General features: G+C 66.0%; 3 protein-coding genes across 6 annotated transcripts; all 3 read right to left on the reverse strand.

Annotated features, from left to right (window-relative positions):
- Positions 1–1,346: 1,346 nt before the first annotated feature.
- LOC121233153 lies at positions 1,347–2,483 on the reverse strand. 4 transcript variants are annotated; one of them, XM_041121998.1, is made up of 3 exons: positions 1,998–2,483; positions 1,736–1,944; positions 1,347–1,680 (listed from the first exon to the last, which is right to left on the reverse strand). In XM_041121998.1, exons 1-3 carry the CDS (start codon positions 2,481–2,483, stop codon positions 1,407–1,409), a joined length of 969 nt encoding a protein of 322 aa, XP_040977932.1. In that variant the 3' UTR covers positions 1,347–1,406. The 4 variants fall into 4 exon arrangements, with proteins under 4 accessions (XP_040977932.1, XP_040977933.1, XP_040977930.1 ...); XM_041121999.1 differs by having other exon boundaries at positions 1,347–1,573; positions 1,736–2,483; XM_041121996.1 differs by having other exon boundaries at positions 1,347–1,449; positions 1,481–2,483.
- BCKDK (branched chain keto acid dehydrogenase kinase) lies at positions 1,347–9,713 on the reverse strand. The gene is made up of 12 exons (XM_041121995.1): positions 9,674–9,713; positions 6,357–6,521; positions 6,169–6,237; positions 5,715–5,825; positions 5,516–5,563; positions 5,199–5,318; positions 4,980–5,078; positions 4,809–4,882; positions 4,099–4,227; positions 3,556–3,645; positions 2,859–3,020; positions 1,347–2,760 (listed from the first exon to the last, which is right to left on the reverse strand). Exons 2-12 carry the CDS (start codon positions 6,516–6,518, stop codon positions 2,616–2,618), a joined length of 1,209 nt encoding a protein of 402 aa, XP_040977929.1. The 5' UTR covers positions 6,519–6,521; positions 9,674–9,713; the 3' UTR covers positions 1,347–2,615.
- Positions 9,714–14,078: 4,365 nt separating this feature from the next.
- Positions 14,079–16,899, reverse strand: LOC115338558 (vitamin K epoxide reductase complex subunit 1-like). Its single transcript, XM_030007179.2, has 3 exons — positions 16,715–16,899; positions 15,993–16,111; positions 14,079–14,298 (listed from the first exon to the last, which is right to left on the reverse strand). The coding sequence occupies exons 1-3, from the start codon at positions 16,861–16,863 to the stop codon at positions 14,093–14,095; spliced, it is 474 nt and encodes a 157-aa protein (XP_029863039.1). The 5' UTR covers positions 16,864–16,899; the 3' UTR covers positions 14,079–14,092.
- Positions 16,900–17,041: the final 142 nt, after the last annotated feature.

Genomic DNA, 17,041 nt, shown 5'->3' on the forward strand with positions numbered 1-17,041 from the left:
CTAGTCCGACTGTCCCTGTTGTCACCCGTCGCCTGAGCGGGAAGGTGGAGAGCCCCGGGAGGAGGAGGAGGGCGGTGAGGAGGAAGATGGAGACCCCGAGGAGGAAGAGGGTGGTGAGGAAGACGGAGACTCCGAGGAGGAAGAGGGTGGTGAGGAAGACGGAGACTCCGAGGAGGAGGAGGAGGGTGGTGAAGACGGAGGCCCCGAGGAGGAGGAAGGTGACGGTGAGGAGGTAGATGGAGACCCCGAGGACGGAGACCCTGAGGAAGAAGGTGATGGAGGTGCTGAGGAGGAAGGTGAGGATGGTGAGGAGGATGGAAGCCCTGAGGAAGAGGAAGGAGGTGACACTGAGTAGGTGAGGGGGGAAGACGGAGACCCCCAAGAAGGAGGAGGGCGGTGAGGAGGAAGATGGAGACCCTGAGGAGGAGGAGGAAGGTGATGGTGAGGAGGTAGACGGAGACCACGAGGACAGAGACCCTGAGGAAGAAGGTGATGGTGAGGAGGATGGTGATAGCGAGGAGGATGGAAGCCCTGAGGAAGAGGAAGGAGGTGACGGTGAGTAGGTGAGGAGGAAGACGGAGACCCCGAGGAGGAGGAGGGTGGTGAAGACGGAGGCCCCGAGGAGGAGGAAGGTGACGGTGAAGAGGTAGACGGAGACCCCGAGGACGGAGACCCTGAGAAAGAAGGTGATGGAGGTGCTGAGGAGGAAGGTGTGATGATGGTGAGGAGGATGGAGGCCCCGAGGAAGAGGAAGGAGGTGACGGTGAGTAGGTGAGGGGGGAAGACGGAGACCCCCAAGAAGGAGGAAGGTGAAGAGGAAGAAGATGGGAGACCCTGAGGAGCAAGATGGCAGAGGCTCTGAGGAGAAGGATGGCAACGGAGATGGAGACCTTGAGGAGGATGAAGACCACGAGAAGAAGGATGGTGATGAAGGTGGAGACACGACGGAGGAGGATGGAGATGCTGAGGAAGAAGATGGAGATGCTGAGGAAGAAGATGGAGATGCTGAGGAAGAAGGTGATAACGAGCAGGAGGAGGATGGAGACCCTGAGAAGGAGGAAGGTGACGGTGAGGAGGTAGATGGGGAGGCTGAGGAAGGAGACGCTGAGGAGGAGGATGGTGATGAAGACGGACACCCTGAGGAAGATGACAGACACCTTGAAAGGGAAGATGATGAGGAGGAAGATGATGATGAAGATGGATTTGGGGCAAGAAATGGGCTAAATGGGGCTTCCGGACACCACAACACCCTCTCAGCCTTCCTCCCCCCTCCCCTCCTCCTCCTCCTCCTCGTTGTCCCTCTTGCCCTGCCCTGGACGCCTGCGTCCCCAATAAACCCTCTCCCCTCGGCACCAGCTGCAGCTTTAATGAGGGTGGCGCCCCGCTCCGGTAACGAGGGGGGGGGCCTAACGAAGCCAAACAGGGTGGGGAGAGGTCAGGAACCCCAATGTCCCCCGGTGGGTGGGGTGGGCACCCCAATGTCCAAGCGAGGGACCCCAGTGTCCAGGAGCACCCTGACCTCCGTGACGATGAACGTCCAACGTGGCGGGGTGGTCTCCAGGAGCACTTTGACCTCCATGATGATCAACATCCAACATGGGCGGTTTCTCCAGGTCCACCTTGACCTCCATGATGATCAACATCCAACACGGAGAGGAGGTTCTCCAGGAGCACTTTGACCTCCACGATGCTGAACGTCCAACACGGGGGGGGGGTTCTCCAGGTCCACTTTGACCTCCACGATGATGAACGTCCAACATGGGGGGGTTCTCCAGGAGCACTTTGATCTCCATGATGATGAACGTCCAACACAGGGGGGGTTCTCCAGGAGCACTTTGACCTCCACGATGCTGAACGTCCAACATGGGGGGGTTCTCCAGGTCCACTTTGACCTCCACGATGATGAACGTCCAACACGGGGGGGTTCTCCAGGAGCACTTTGACCTCCACGATGATGAACGTCCAACACGGGGGGGGTTCTCCAGGTCCACTTTGACCTCCACGATGATGAACGTCCAACGTGGTGGGGTTCTCCAGGTCCACTTTGACCTCCACGATGATGAACGTCCAATGTGGCGGGGTTCTCCAGGAGCACTTTGATCTCCATGATGCTGAACGTCCAACACGGGGGGGTTCTCCAGGAGCACTTTGACCTCCACGATGATGAACGTCCAACATGGGGGGGTTCTCCAGCAGCACTTTGACCTCCACGATGCTGAACGTCCAACATGGGGGGGGTCTCCAGGAGCACTTTGACCTCCACGATGATGAACGTCCAACACGGGGGGGTTCTCCAGGAGCACTTTGACCTCCACGATGATGAACGTCCAACATGGGGGGGGTCTCCAGGAGCACTTTGACCTCCACGATGATGAACATCCAACGCGGGGGGGTTCTCCAGGTCCACTTTGATCTCCACGATGATGAACATCCAACGTGGGGGGGTTCTCCAGGTCCACTTTGACCTCCACGATGATGAACATCCAACGCGGGGGGGTTCTCCAGGAGCACTTTGATCTCCACGATGCTGAACGTCCAACACGGGGGGTCTCCAGGACCCAGGCGTCTGGGGTGGTGGGGCAGCGGGAACGCGGGCGTCCGCGCTGCCCCCCCACCTAGATTCGGAAGCTCTCCCCCTTGCCGTCGATGTGGCGGAGGCGCAGGTAGACGTCGGTGCCCACCCCCTGCAGCGACTGCAGGCAGAGCGAGCCCCCCAAGTACTCGGCGTAGGCCCTCGAGGTGGGCAACCCGAATCCGAACCTGAGGGGGGGGGGGGGGGGGCAACCGTGGGTCACTGGGTGGGGGGGTGTCTTTGAGATTTGGGGGAACCCCTTTGGTGTCCCTCCATCGTGACGTACCCGTGCATGGGGCCGGCTTGGCCGCTGTTGCTGAGGTCCAGGAGGTTGCGGAAGGGACCTCCCAAGCGAGGGTCCTGGGCGCTGGCCTCGGCCGTGCTGAAGTGATACTCGGTCACCTTGTCCAGGAGATCGTGGGGGATGCCACCGCCCCGGTCAGAGATCCTGGGGAGGGGGGACACACACAGGACATGGGGGACACCCCTCAAGGGACCCCCTGAAGCTGGGGGACACCAGAGGGGAGGGAGCGGAGGACCCCCCAGTAGAGAGGAACGTATCGGGGATGGGTTTGGGCATGGGGACGCCGTGGAGAACCCCCCCCCGATAGATGGGAACATCTTAGGGACATCCACGGATGTAGGGACACCACGGAGAACCCCCCTGATAGATGGAACATCTTAGGGACATCCACGGATGTGGGGACACCACGGAGAACCCCCCTCGTAGGGCCACCACGAAGATCATCCGCGGGGACACGAAAACGCCACGGAAAACCTCCCCGTGAGGACGTGGGGACACCATAGAGACCATCTACGGGGACACCCTGGGGACCCTCAGGGAGCGAAGACCACGCTGGGGACACCATCCCCGGGGACACCACGGGGACTTCAGAGTAGCTAAGAACACCCTGGGGACATCTACGGTGACACCGCGCCCCCCCCCCGCCGCCACCACCAAACCTGGGAACCCCCACCCGTACCGGATGACGAGGTCAATGTCGTTGTTGGCGATGGTCACCACGATGTCGGGGACGTTGTAGGGGGTGTCGAGGTGGGACTCCATCGTCGCCCTGCGCCGCCCCAGACAGTCCCCTATAGACCCCTACGGGCCCATACACCCCCCCTAGAGCCCCACATACCCCCCCTCGTGCCCCCAAACACCCTGTATTAGCCCCGTATACCCCCGTTAAGACCCTATACACCCCTTACGGGGCCCAGTAACCTCCTTTATCCTCCCTCCAAAACCCTGTAACTCCCCTAAAAGCACCACATCACCCCCATATCCCCCCCAGAACCCCCTACATAATCTATAAACCCCGTACCCTCACTGTAAGCCTCTATACACCCCCCCCCCCAGACCGCATAGACCCCTGTAATGGCCTACACGCCCCCCCTCTAAGCCCCCATACCCCGCCTTACCCCCCAAAAAGCCCCCCGTATCTCCCTTATAAAGGCCCACATCCCCCCTCCTTGGGTTCTATACTCTGCCCCCCATACCCCTCCGCCCCCTATAGCCCCCATACCTCATGGCGTTCTTGAGCAGCTCGGGCAGGACGTAGTCGAGGGGCAGGGGGATGAAGGGGAACCGCGCCGCCACGTGCCCGTTGATGCGCACCCGCGGCGCGTTCCCGTACTGGTGCTCGCACAGCCGCCTGCGGACCCCGCGTCACCCGGACAACACTCCCCCCCCACCCCGTCACCCGCTGCCGCTCCTCAACCCCGTACGAGCCCTCAGAGAAACCCCCCAGGATTCCCTACAACCCCGTAAGAACCCCCCAGGGCCCCTATAGCCCCGTAAAGACCCTCATAAAAATCTCTATAGGCACACGTAGACCCCACGGGATACAGAAACCCTCGTAGGAACTCCTAGAGCTCTATGCAGACCCTACAAAAACCTCACAGGACTCCCCTACAACCCCTTAGGGACCCCATAGTGCTCCTATAGCCCCATAGGAACCCCCACAAAGCCCCTGTAACCCCATAGAAACCCTTATATCAGCCCCTATAGCCCACAAAGACCCTCATAAAGACCCCTGCAGCCCCACAGGGATTCCACCGCGCCTTTCTAGCTCCGTAGGGACCCCCACAGAACCCCCAGAGAAAAGCTTACAGCCCCCCAAAATGCCTGTAAAAGCCCCTATAGCCTCTGGGGGGGAAACCGCATGGCCCCATAGGGACCTACTCCCAGCCCCCTATAGCCCCAAGCCCCCTTATAGTCCCACAGGCGCCTCACCGGGCAAAGTCGACCCACTTCTCGATGAGCTTTTTGGGGGAGAGGCGCGTGCAGATGATGCCCACGAAGTCGGGCTACGGGGTGGGAGGCAGAAAGGGGTGAGGGGGGGGGCACCTATGGGGGCTACAGGTGTCCCCCCCACCCACCCACCCCATAAAGGCGCCGGCCCACCTTGTCCTCGTGCAGGGCCAGGTGGTGGGCAGCCAACATCCGCATCCCCAGCCGCGACGTCAGCGTCTTGTCCAGGAAAGGTCGCAGCAGCCGCTCGTCCTGAAGGACCCAGGAGTCCGAGGGGGGGGGACCCAAAAATCCGGGGGGATCTCCCCGCCACTCCCCTTGCCCCCCAAAAAAGGATCCAGGCATCCGGGATGGAACCGCGGCATCCGGTACCTGGATGTGTCGTCGACATTCGCGCAACCCCTCGGCCAACAGCGTCACTACGTCCTTGTGGTCCTCCAGCAGCTGCCGCAACAGCGCGCAGTAGCGCGCCTCGTCGCCCTGCGCCTGGATCTGGGGGACGCGGGGGACACCGGGAGGGGGTGACGAGGGAGACGGGTGACAGCGGGGAGCGAGGAGAGGCGACTCCTCTGGTAACGGCGCGGGTCAGGCTCGGGGGGAGACGAGGACGGGGGGGTGACGCGAGGACGGGGTGAGGGCGACGTGGGGACGCGGGGTTGGGGTGACACGGGGACACGGGTGACACTCACAGGCGGGAACTCGCTGAGCTTCTGGAAGGCACGGATGTACAGCTCGTGCTGGGGGGGGGGGACGGGACGGGGACAGCATCAGCGTCCGGATGCCTGCGTCCCCTCCCCGGACACCTGGGTCCCCCCCAGATGCCAGGGTCCCCTCCCGGACACCGGGGTCCTCCCAGGACACCCAGGTCCCCCCCCCCCGAGGACGCACCACGTGGAGGATGGTGGGGTTGCAGCCGATGATGAAGGGGAGGCTGCGGAAGCCCTTGATGCGGTGGGCGATGCGCACCGGCAGCTCTTGCTGGAGATAGCGGGCGCTCTTCTGCGGGGGGGGGGGGGGGGAAGAGGGGCAGCTGGGTGCCAGGGTTCCCCTGGGAGGGGGCTGGACGCTGGGGTCCCCAAACCAACCTGGGTCCCCAAACCCGTCTGGACCCCTGGGTCCCCCTGCGTTCCCTCAGACCCACCCCCCCGGATGCCTGGGTTTCCCCCCCCCCCCCCCAGATGCCTGGGTTCCCTGGACACCTCGGTCCCCTCCCGCACAGACCCCCAAAGCCACCTGGGTCCCCCAAAACCACCTGGATTCCCCCACCCCTCACCCGGATGCCTGCGTCTCCCCAAACGCCTGGGTCCCCCCACCCCGGGATGCCGGGGTCCCCCCCACTCACCAGTATGTGGCTGCCGTCCTGCGAGCGCCCCGAGTACAACATGGTGGTGGGGGTCAAACGCACCGAAGGCTGTTAGGGGGGACAGGGGTGTGACGTCACACGGATGCTGGGGTTCCCCCTGGACACCGGGGTACCCCCACCCGGATGCCGGGGTGCCCCTCCACCCCACCCGAACGCCGGGGTCCCACCTTCTCGGCGGCGACATCGATGGCAGGCTGGTGGTAGAAGGAGGTGACGGCTTTGGAGCGTTCCCGGGCCAGGTCAGGCGGGGTCTGGTCGGCGGCGGCCCGGGCAGGGGGACGGGGGGGCAAAGCCCCCCCTCGCCGGCCCCCCAAAACCCGCCGCAGCATCTCCTGGGGAGGGGGGGGGGGGGGGTCAGGGGGGGGGGGAGCCAGGGCAGGGGGTCTGGATGTCTGGGTTCCCCCCAGGTACGGCCACTGGGAGGGTTGGGTAGGTGAAGGGGACACAGGGACCCCACAGCCTCCCCGTCAGGGACGCCAACACCCCCTCAGGGACCCACACAACCCCCCCAAGGGACCCACACAACCCCCCCCCCAAGGGACCCAGGCGTCCAGGTCCCACACACCCTCTCAGGGACCCCCACAGCTCTCAGGAACCCCCATAACCCCCCCACCAAGGGACCCAGGCGTCCTGGCCCCACACACCCCCTCAGGGACCCACACAGCTCTCAGGGACCCCCATAACCCCCCCCCCACCAAGGGACCCAGGCGTCCAGGTCCCACACACCCCCTCAGGGACCCACACAGGTGTCAGGGACCCCCATAACCCCCCCCACCAAGGGACCCAGGCGTCCTGGCCCCACACACCCCATCAGGGACCCCCACAGCTCTCAGGGACCCCCATAACCCCCCCCCCCACCAAGGGACTCAGGCGTCCTGGCCCCACACACCCCCTCAGGGACCCACACAGCTCTCAGGGACCCCCATACCCCCCCCCCCCCACCAAGGGACCCAGGCGTCCAGGTCCCACACACCCCCTCAGGGACCCACACAGCTCTCAGGGACCCCCATACCCCCCCCCCCCACCAAGGGACCCAGGCGTCCAGGTCCCACACACCCCCTCAGGGACCCACACAGCTCTCAGGGACCCCCATCCCCCCCCCCCCCACCAAGGGACCCAGGCGTCCTGGGCCCACACACCCCCTCGAGGACCCACACAGCTGTCAGGGACCCCCATAACCCCCCCCCCCACCAAGGGACCCAGGCGTCCTGGCCCCACACACCCCCTCAGGGACCCCCACAGTTCTCAGGGACCCCCATAACCCCCCCCCCACCAAGGGACCCAGGCGTCCAGGTCCCACACACCCCCTCAGGGACCCACACAGCTCTCAGGGACCCCCATAACCCCCCCCCCACCAAGGGACCCAGGCGTCCTGGCCCCACACACCCCATCAGGGACCCACACAGGTGTCAGGGACCCCCATACCCCCCCCCACCAAGGGACCCAGGCATCCAGGTCCCACACACCCCACCAGGGACCCACACAGCTCTCAGGGACCCCCATAACCCCCCCCCCACCAAGGGACCCAGGCGTCCTGGCCCCCACACACCCCATCAGGGACCCACACAGCTCTCAGGGACCCCCATAACCACCCCCCCCCCCACCAAGGGACCCAGGCGTCCAGGTCCCCACACACCCCCTCAGGGACCCACACAGCTCTCAGGGACCCCCATACCCCCCCCCCCCCAAGGGACCCAGGCATCCAGGTCCCACACACCCCACCAGGGACCCCCACAGCTCTCAGGGACCCCCCATAACCCCCCCCCACCAAGGGACCCAGGCGTCCTGGCCCCACACACCCCCTCAGGGACCCACACAGCTGTCAGGGACCCCCATACCCCCCCCACCAAGGGACCCAGGCGTCCTGGCCCCACACACCCCCCCAGGGACCCACACAGGTGTCAGGGACCCCCATAACCCCCCCCCCCACCAAGGGACCCAGGCGTCCTGGCCCCACACACCCCCTCAGGGACCCACACAGCTCTCAGGGACCCCCATAACCCCCCCCCCACCAAGGGACCCAGGCGTCCAGGTCCCACACACCCCCCTCAGGGACCCACACAGCTCTCAGGGACCCCCATACCCCCCTCCCACCAAGGGACCCAGGCGTCCTGGGCCCACACACCCCCTCGAGGACCCACACAGCTGTCAGGGACCCCCATAACCCCCCCCCACCAAGGGACCCAGGCGTCCTGGCCCCACACACCCCCTCAGGGACCCCCACAGTTCTCAGGGACCCCCATAACCCCCCCACCAAGGGACCCAGGCGTCCTGGCCCCACACACCCCCTCAGGGACCCACACAGCTGTCAGGGACCCCCATAACCCCCCCCCCCCACCAAGGGACCCAGGCGTCCTGGCCCCACACACCCCATCAGGGACCCACACAGGTGTCAGGGACCCCCATACCCCCCCCCACCAAGGGACCCAGGCATCCAGGTCCCACACACCCCACCAGGGACCCACACAGCTCTCAGGGACCCCCATAACCCCCCCCCCCACCAAGGGACCCAGGCGTCCTGGCCCCACACACCCCATCAGGGACCCACACAGCTCTCAGGGACCCCCATAACCCCCCCCCCCCCCCACCAAGGGACCCAGGCGTCCAGGTCCCACACACCCCCTCAGGGACCCACACAGGTGTCAGGGACCCCCATACCCCCCCCCCACCAAGGGACCCAGGCATCCAGGTCCCACACACCCCACCAGGGACCCCCACAGCTCTCAGGGACCCCCATAACCCCCCCCCCACCAAGGGACCCAGGCATCCTGGCCCCACACACCCCCTCAGGGACCCACACAGCTGTCAGGGACCCCCATAACCCCCCCACCAAGGGACCCAGGCGTCCTGGCCCCACACACCCCCTCAGGGACCCACACAGCTGTCAGGGACCCCCATAACCCCCCCACCAAGGGACCCAGGCGTCCTGGCCCCACACACCCCCTCAGGGACCCACACAGCTCTCAGGGACCCCCATAAACCCCCCCCCCCCACCAAGGGACCCAGGCGTCCAGGTCCCACACACCCCCTCAGGGACCCACACAGGTGTCAGGGACCCCATACCCCCCCCCCACCAAGGGACCCAGGCGTCCAGGTCCCACACACCCCCTCAGGGACCCCCACAGTTCTCAGGGACCCCCATAACCCCCCCCCCAGGGACTCAGGCGTCCGGGACGCCCCCCAACACCTCCCCAGAGGGGACCCAGGCGTCCCAGACTCCCTTTTTCCCTCAGTGTCTCCCTCCAAAACCGACTCAGGAGTACAAAACCCCTTTCCCATCCTCCCCAAAAGGAGACCCAGGACTCCGGCCCCCCCTTTTCCCCTCAGTCCGTCCCCCCTCCCACAGGTCTCAGCTGTCCGGCCCCCCCCCCTTGTCTCTTCAGTCACGTCTCCCGGAGAGAACCCAGGCGTTCGGGACCCACTTGTCCCCTTCAACCCCCGTCCCCACCAGCCAAAAGACCCACGTCTGGGACACCCCCCAAACCTCAGAGGGGACCCCAATGTCCGGGCCCCATCCCCACTCACCAGCCAGCGGCCCCAGAGCGTGCGAGACGCCCCCCCCGCGGGCTCCTCTCAGAATGGCCGCGTCCAACCCCCCCCCCCCCCCAGCGCTCCCCTCAGAATGGTACAACCCACCCCGACGGGCGGAGAAACGGCGCACCGCGCATGCGCGGCGCCAAGGGCGGCGCGGCGGGAAACTTTCCCCCCGCGCATGCGCGCTGCCCCTCCCCGCTCCAGCGCCATTTTGTGGCGCGGCGCCATTTTGTGAGGCACGATGGGAAATGGAGTCCGGGGAGGTGACAGGAGATCCGTCCCCTGCTCCGATGGTGGGTTGGCGGATCTCCACAGACGCCTGGGTCCATCATAAGGGGGTCCCAGATGCCTAGGTCCGTTGGGGTAGGCGGTAAAGGGATCCCCAGACGCCTGGGTCCCTTTTTGGGGGGGGGGGTCCCAGACACCTGAGTCCCTTCTGGGGGGGTCCCAGATGTCTGGGTCCATTGGGGTTGGCGGTAAAGGGAATCCAAGACCCCTGGGTCCCTCGTGAGGGAAACCCACAGGCCTCAGTCTCTGGTGGGTGGGTGGTAAGGGGGTTCCCAGCACCTGGGTCCCTCGTGAGGGGGTCCCAGATGCCTGGGTCCATTGCGGTGGGCTGTAAAGGGATCCCCAGACACCTGGGTCCCTTCTGGGGGGGTCCCAGATGCCTGGGTCCATTGGGGTGGGTAGTAAAGGGATCCCCAGACGCCTGGGTCCCTCGTGAGGGGGTCCCAGAGGCCTGGGTCCCTTTTGGGGGGGGTCCTAGATGCCTGGGTCTCTATTGAGGGGGGGGGTCCCAGACGCCTGGGTCCATTGGGGTGGGTGGTAAAGGGATCCCCAGACACCTGGGTCCCTTGTGAGGGGAACCCAGCGGCCTCGGTCTCTGGTGGGTGGGCGGTAAGGGGGTCCCCAGCACCTGGGTCCCTCGAGAGGGGGTCCCAGAGGCCTGGGTCCATTAGGGTGGGTGGTAAAGGGATCCCCAGACACCTGGGTCCCTTCTGGAGGGGTCCCAGAGGCCTGGGTCCCTATTGAGGGGGGGTCCCAGACACCTGGGTCCATCGGGGTGGGTGGTAAAGGGATCCCCAGACCCCTGGGTCCCTCGTGAGGGGGTCCCAGAGGCCTGGGTCCCTTTTTGGGGAAGGGGTTCCCAGAGGCCTGGGTCCATTGGGGTGGGTGGTAAAGGGATCCCCAGGCACCTGGGTCCCTCATGAGGGGGTCTCAGAGGCCTGGGTCCCTTTTTGGGGGGGGTTCCCAGAGGCCTGGGTCCATTGGGGTGGGTGGTAAGGGATCCCCAGGCACCTGGGTCCCTTCTGGGGGGGGTCCCAGACACCTGAGTCCCTTCTGGGGGGGTCCCAGATGCCTGGGTCCCTTGTGAGGGGGTCCCAGAGGCCTGGGTCCCTATTGAGGGGGGGGTCCCAGACACCTGGGTCCATCGGGGTGGGTGGTAAAGGGATCCCCAGACCCCTGGGTCCCTCATGAGGGGGTCCCAGAGGCCTGGGTCCCTTTTTGGGGGGGGGTTCCCAGAGGCCTGGGTCCATTGGGGCGGGTGGTAAAGGGATCCCCAGGCACCTGGGTCCCTTCTGGGGGGGTCCCAGACACCTGAGTCCCTTCTGGGGGGGTCCCCAGATGCCTGGGTCCATTGGGGTGGGGGGTAAAGGGATCCCAAGACACCTGGGTCCCTCATGAGGGGAACCCAGTGGCCTGGGTCCCTTGTGAGGGGGTCCCAGAGGCCTGGGTCCCTATTGAGGGGGGGGTCCCAGACGCCTGGGTCCATTGTGGTGGGCTGGTAAAGGGATCCCCGGACACCTGGGTCCCTTCTGGGGGGGGTCCCAGATGCCTGGGTCCATTGGGGTGGGTAGTAAAGGGATCCCCAGACGCCTGGGTCCCTCGTGAGGGGGTCCCAGAGGCCTGGGTCCCTTTTGGGGGGGGTCCCTAGATGCCTGGGTCTCTATTGAGGGGGGGGTCCCAGACACCTGGGTCAATCGGGGTGGGTGGTAAAGGGATCCCCAGACACCTGGGTCCCTTGTGAGGGGAACCCAGCGGCCTCGGTCTCTGGTGGGTGGGCGGTAAGGGGGTCCCCAGCACCTGGGTCCCTCGAGAGGGGGTCCCAGAGGCCTGGGTCCCTTTTTGGGGAAGGGGTTCCCAGAGGCCTGGGTCCATTAGGGTGGGTGGTAAAGGGATCCCCAGACACCTGGGTCCCTTCTGGGGGGGTCCCAGAGGCCTGGGTCCCTATTGAGGGGGGGTCCTAGACACCTGGGTCCATCGGGGTGGGTGGTAAAGGGATCCCCAGGCACCTGGGTCCCTCATGAGGGGGTCCCAGAGGCCTGGGTCCCTTTTTGGGGAAGGGGTTCCCAGAGGCCTGGGTCCATTGGGGCGGGTGGTAATGGGATCCCCAGACACCTGGGTCCCTTCTGGGGGGGTCCCAGACACCTGAGTCCCTTCTGGGGGGGGTCCCAGATGCCTGGGTCCCTCATGAGGGGGGTCCCAGAGGCCTGGGTCCATTGCGGTGGGCTGTAAAGGGATCCCCAGACACCTGGGTCCCTTCTGGGGGGGCCCCAGAGGCCTGGGTCCCTATTGAGGGGGGGTCCCAGACACCTGGGTCCATCGGGGTGGGTGGTAAAGGGATCCCCAGACCCCTGGGTCCCTTCTGGGGGGGTCCCAGACGCCTGGGTCCCTCGTGAGGGGGTCCCAGACACCTGGGTCCCTATTGAGGGGGGGTCCCAGACACCTGGGTCCATTGCGGTGGGCTGTAAAGGGATCCCCAGACACCTGGGTCCCTTCTGGGGGGGTCCCAGACACCTGGGTCCCTATTGAGGGGGGGTCCCAGACACCTGGGTCCATCGGGGTGGGTGGTAAAGGGATCCCCAGACACCTGGGTTCCTCGTGAGGGGGTCCCAGAGGCCTGGGTCCCTTTTTGGGGAAGGGGTTCCCAGAGGCCTGGGTCCATTGGGGTGGGTGGTAATGGGATCCCCAGACACCTGGGTCCCTTCTGGGGGGGTCCCAGACACCTGAGTCCCTTCTGGGGGGGTCCCAGACGCCTGGGTCCCTTGTGAGGGGGTCCCAGAGGCCTGGGTCCCTATTGAGGGGGGGGGTCCCAGACACCTGGGTCCATCGGGGTGGGTGGTAAAGGGATCCCCAGACCCCTGGGTCCCTCGTGAGGGGGTCCCAGAGGCCTGGGTCCCTTTTGGGGGGGGGGTTCCCAGAGGCCTGGGTCCATTGGGGCGGGTGGTAAAGGGATCCCCAGGCACCTGGGTCCCTTTGGGGGGGGTCCCAGACACCTGAGTCCCTTCTGGGGGGGTCCCCAGATGCCTGGGTCCATTGGGGTGGGGGGTAAAGGGATCCCAAGACACCTGGGTCCCTCATGAGGGGAACCCAGTGGCCTCAGTCTCTGGTGGGTGGGTGGTAAGGGGGTCCCCAGCACCTGGGTCCCTCGTGAGGGGGTCCCAGAGGCCTGGTCCCTATTGGGGGGGGGTCCCAGACGCCTGGGTCCATTGCGATGGGCTGTAAAGGGATCCCCAGACACCTGGGTCCCTTCTGGGGGGGTCCCAGATGCCTGGGGTCCATTGGGGTGGGTAGTAAAGGGATCCCCAGATGCCTGGGTCCCTCGTGAGGGGGTCCCAGAGGCCTGGGTCCCTTTTGGGGGGGGTCCTAGATGCCTGGGTCTCTATTGAGGGGGGGGTCCCAGACGCCTGGGTCCATTGGGGTGGGTGGTAAAGGGATCCCCAGATGCCTGGGTCCCTCGTGAGGGGGTCCCAGACGCCTGGGTCCCTATTGAGGGGGGGGGGGCCCAAATGCCTGGGTTCCTTCTGGGGGGGGTCCCAGATGCCTGAGTAACTCGTGAGGGGGTCCCAGAGGCCTGGGTCCCCTATTGAGGGGGGGTCCCAAATGCCTGGGTTCCTTCTGGGGGGGTCCCAGATGCCTGAGTAACTCGTGAGGGGGTCCCAGAGGCCTGGGTCCCTATTGAGGGGGGGTCCCAGACACCTGGGTCCATCGGGGTGGGTGGTAAAGGGATCCCCAGACCCCTGGGTCCCTTCTGGGGGGGTCCCAGACACCTGAGTCCCTTCTGGGGGGGTCCCAGACGCCTGGGTCCCTCGTGAGGGGGTCCCAGAGGCCTGGGTCCCTTTTTGGGGGGGGGTCCTAGATGCCTGGGTCCCTTCTGGGGGGGGTCCCAGACGCCTGGGTCCCCCCCCTAATTTGGGGGAAATGCGGGAGGAAAGGGAGAACGACACAGACGACACCACACACCCAGGCACCGGGGAGCCTCGCTCACGACTGCCGTGTTTTTTGGGGGGGGGGGGGGTGGGGGTGGAAGGGACACCCCGATCGTAGGGGTGTCCCCGTCACCCTGCCCGCCGTTTTTGGGTGCGTTTCAGGCGGTTTTGAGGCGTCGGAGCCGTCGCCAGCGGCGCCAGTTGAGGGCGAGGAGGAAGCCGTTGAGGACGTAGGTGGTGATGCAGACGAGGCAGAAATCCCACAAGCCGAAGGCCAGCACCCCCGCCAGCCACAGCGAGGCCATCGCCGAGGCCACCGACGTCCCCAGCAGCGCCGCCGCCGTCACCCGCCCCGGTACCGCGCCTGTGAGGGTCCGTGACGGGGCGGGGGGGGGGGGGGCCCCAGTGAGTCCCCGCTCTCCCCCAAGCTGTCCCCGGTCTCCCCGCCACACACCCAATGTGTCCCCACCGCGTCCCCAGTGTCCCCACCGCGTCCCCAACACATCCCCAGTGTCCCCAATGTGTCCACGCCACGTCCCCAGTGTCCCCACTGCGTCCCCACCACGTCCCCAGTGTCCCCAATGTGTCCACGCCACGTCCCCAGTGTCCCCACTGCGTCCCCACCATGTCCCCAGTGTCCCCACTGTGTCCCCAGTGTCCCCAATGTGTCCACACCACGTCCCCACGTGTCCCCACCACCATCCTCCAGTGTCCCCAATGCGCACCAACGTGTCCACACTGCCACGTCCCCCCAGTGTCCCACTGCATCCCCACTGTGTCCCCAGTATCCCCAATGCGTCCCCACCACGTCCCCAGTGTCCCCACTGTGTCCCCAGTGTCCCCAATGCGTCCCCACCACGTCCCCAGTGTCCCCAATGTGTCCACGCCACGTCCCCAGTGTCCCCACCACATCCCCAGTGTCCCCAATGCGTCCCCAACGTGTCCACACCACGTCCCCAGTGTCCCCATGCATCCCCCACTGTGTCCCCAGTATCCCCAATGCGTCCCCACCACGTCCCCAGTGTCCCCACCACGTCCCCAGTGTCCCCAATGCGTCCCCAACGTGTCCACACCATGTCCCCAGTGTCCCCACTGCATCCCCACTGTGTCCCCAGTATCCCCAATGCGTCCCCACCACGTCCCCAGTGTCCCCCCGCCACGTCCCCAGTGTCCCCAATGCGTCCCCAACACATCCCCAGTGTCCCCACTGTGTCCACGCCATGTCCCCAGTGTCCCCACTGCATCCCCACTGTGTCCCCAGTATCCCCAATGTGTCCCCAACACATCCCCAGTGTCCCCACTGTGTCCCCAGTGTCCCCAATGTGTCCACGCCATGTCCCCAGTGTCCCCACTGTGTCCACGCCACATCCCCACTGTGTCCCCAGTATCCCCAATGCGTCCCCAACACATCCCCAGTGTCCCCACTGTGTCCCCAGTGTCCCCAATGCGTCCCCAACGTGTCCACGCCATGTCCCCAGTTGTCCCCACTGCATCCCCACTGTGTCCCCAGTATCCCCAATGCGTCCCCAACACATCCCCAGGGTGCCCCCTGTTGTCCGCAACCGCTCCACCAGTGGCCCCCACCCCCGTGCGTCCCCAGTATCCCCACCCCATCCCTACCACATCCCCAGCGCCCCCCCACCTCCCCACCACACCCCCAGTCTCCCCAGTACCCCTCCCAATCCTACCAGTACCCCTCCCTCGCCTCCCAGTACCCCCCCCCATCGTTACCAGTACCCCGCCTACGCCTTCCTCCAGTTACCTCCCCCCCAATCCTACCAGTACCCCTGCCTCGCCTCCCAGTACCCCTCCCCTCGCCTCCCAGTACCCCCCCAATCCTACCAGTACCCCTCCCTCGCCTCCCGTAACACAAATGGCCGTACGTTCCACCTTACCAGCACCCCTCTACACCTCCCTCTGCCTCCGTACCCCCCTCCCTAATCTCCAGTACCCTTGCCCTTCCGCCTCCCCTTCCCCCCTACCCCCCCTACCTCCAGTACCCTCCCTTCGCATCCCAGTACCCCCCCAATTCCTCCCAGTTACCCCACCCCCCCGCACCTACCACAAGCGCCCTTGCAGCAGTGTGAACACGACCCAGGATGGGCCCGTTGGGGAAGCTTGCGACCGCATTGTCCCGGCCCGCCACCACCTCCACCAGCCCCAGGCCCCGCCCCCACCTGCCGAGAGAGGCGGGGCAACGCTTAGGCACGCCCCCCCCAATGCCCACAGATGGTGCTGCGCGTCCTCGGAGCCCCGCCCCTCCCAGCACGCCCCGCCCCCCCCGTTGGGTCCCTACCCGGCCCTTCCTTCCAAGCCCCGCCCCTCCCTTCCGAGGCCCGCCATTGGCCGCCGCAAGCACCCCGCCCCCCCCCGCCGCGTGGCGGTGTTTACCCGCGCGCCGTTCCCGCCGGCAGCGCCGAGCCCCGCTGCAATGCAAACCCTCCTTGCAATGCAACCCCCCCCGCTGCAATGCAAACCCTCCTTGCAATGCAACCCCCCCCGCTGCAATGCAAACCCTCCTTGCAATGCAACCCCCCCCGCTGCAATGCAAACCCCCCCCGTTGCAATGCAAACCCCCTGCTGCAATGCAAACCCCCTGCTGCAATGCAAACCCCCCCCGTTGCAATGCAAACCCCCTGCTGCAATGCAAACCCCCCCGCTGCGATGCAAACCCCGCCGTTGCAATGCAATTCCTTCCCGTTTCAATTCCTTCCCGTTGCAATGCAATTCCCTCCCGGGTTCCCTCTACCCCTCTCCAAGTTTTCCAATCCCTCCGGTACCGGGAAGCGAATACGCGGGTACAGGAAACGGCGGGTCCCAGGTCGCAAGCGGCTCGGTAGGAAGGGTCGCGGGCGTGCGCCCGCTCCACGTGCAGGGCGTACAGCGAGAGCGCCGCTCCCGCCAGGCACAGCGCCGCCCGCGCCGCCATCGCCGCCCCGCCCCTCCCATTGGCCGCCGCTTGGCCACGCCCCCCTCCTCCGCTGCGCGCGCCCTGATTGGCTACCGCTCCCCCACCTCCCAAGCGTTCCCTCCGTCGCTAATTGGCCGGCGTATTCGGGCAACCGGCGCTCTGATTGGGCCTCCGCCTCTCCGAAGTCGGCCGCGTG

Source organism: Aquila chrysaetos, unplaced genomic scaffold, assembly GCF_900496995.4.
Source record: "Aquila chrysaetos chrysaetos unplaced genomic scaffold, bAquChr1.4, whole genome shotgun sequence".
NCBI lineage: Eukaryota > Metazoa > Chordata > Aves > Accipitriformes > Accipitridae > Aquila > Aquila chrysaetos.

Excerpts from the sequence above, each read along its gene's own strand:
- LOC115338558 (XM_030007179.2), bottom strand. The coding sequence starts at position 16,863 with ATGGCGGCGCGGGCGGCGCTGTGCCTGGCGGGAGCGGCGCTCTCGCTG. Across the intron at positions 16,112-16,714 it reads ACCCGCGTATTCGCTTCCCG|GTGGGGGCGGGGCCTGGGGC; the intron begins GTACCGGAGGGA and ends CTCTCTCGGCAG. Across the intron at positions 14,299-15,992 it reads TGCAAGGGCGCTTGTGGTAG|GCGCGGTACCGGGGCGGGTG; the intron begins GTGCGGGGGGGT and ends GGACCCTCACAG.
- BCKDK (XM_041121995.1), bottom strand. The coding sequence starts at position 6,518 with ATGCTGCGGCGGGTTTTGGGGGGCCGGCGAGGGGGGGCTTTGCCCCCC. Across the intron at positions 5,079-5,198 it reads AATGTCGACGACACATCCAG|GACGAGCGGCTGCTGCGACC; the intron begins GTACCGGATGCC and ends TGGGTCCTTCAG. Across the intron at positions 4,883-4,979 it reads TGGCCCTGCACGAGGACAAG|CCCGACTTCGTGGGCATCAT; the intron begins GTGGGCCGGCGC and ends CCCACCCCGTAG.
- LOC121233153 (XM_041121996.1), bottom strand. The coding sequence starts at position 2,483 with ATGTTCATCATCGTGGAGGTCAAAGTGGACCTGGAGAACCCCCCCACG.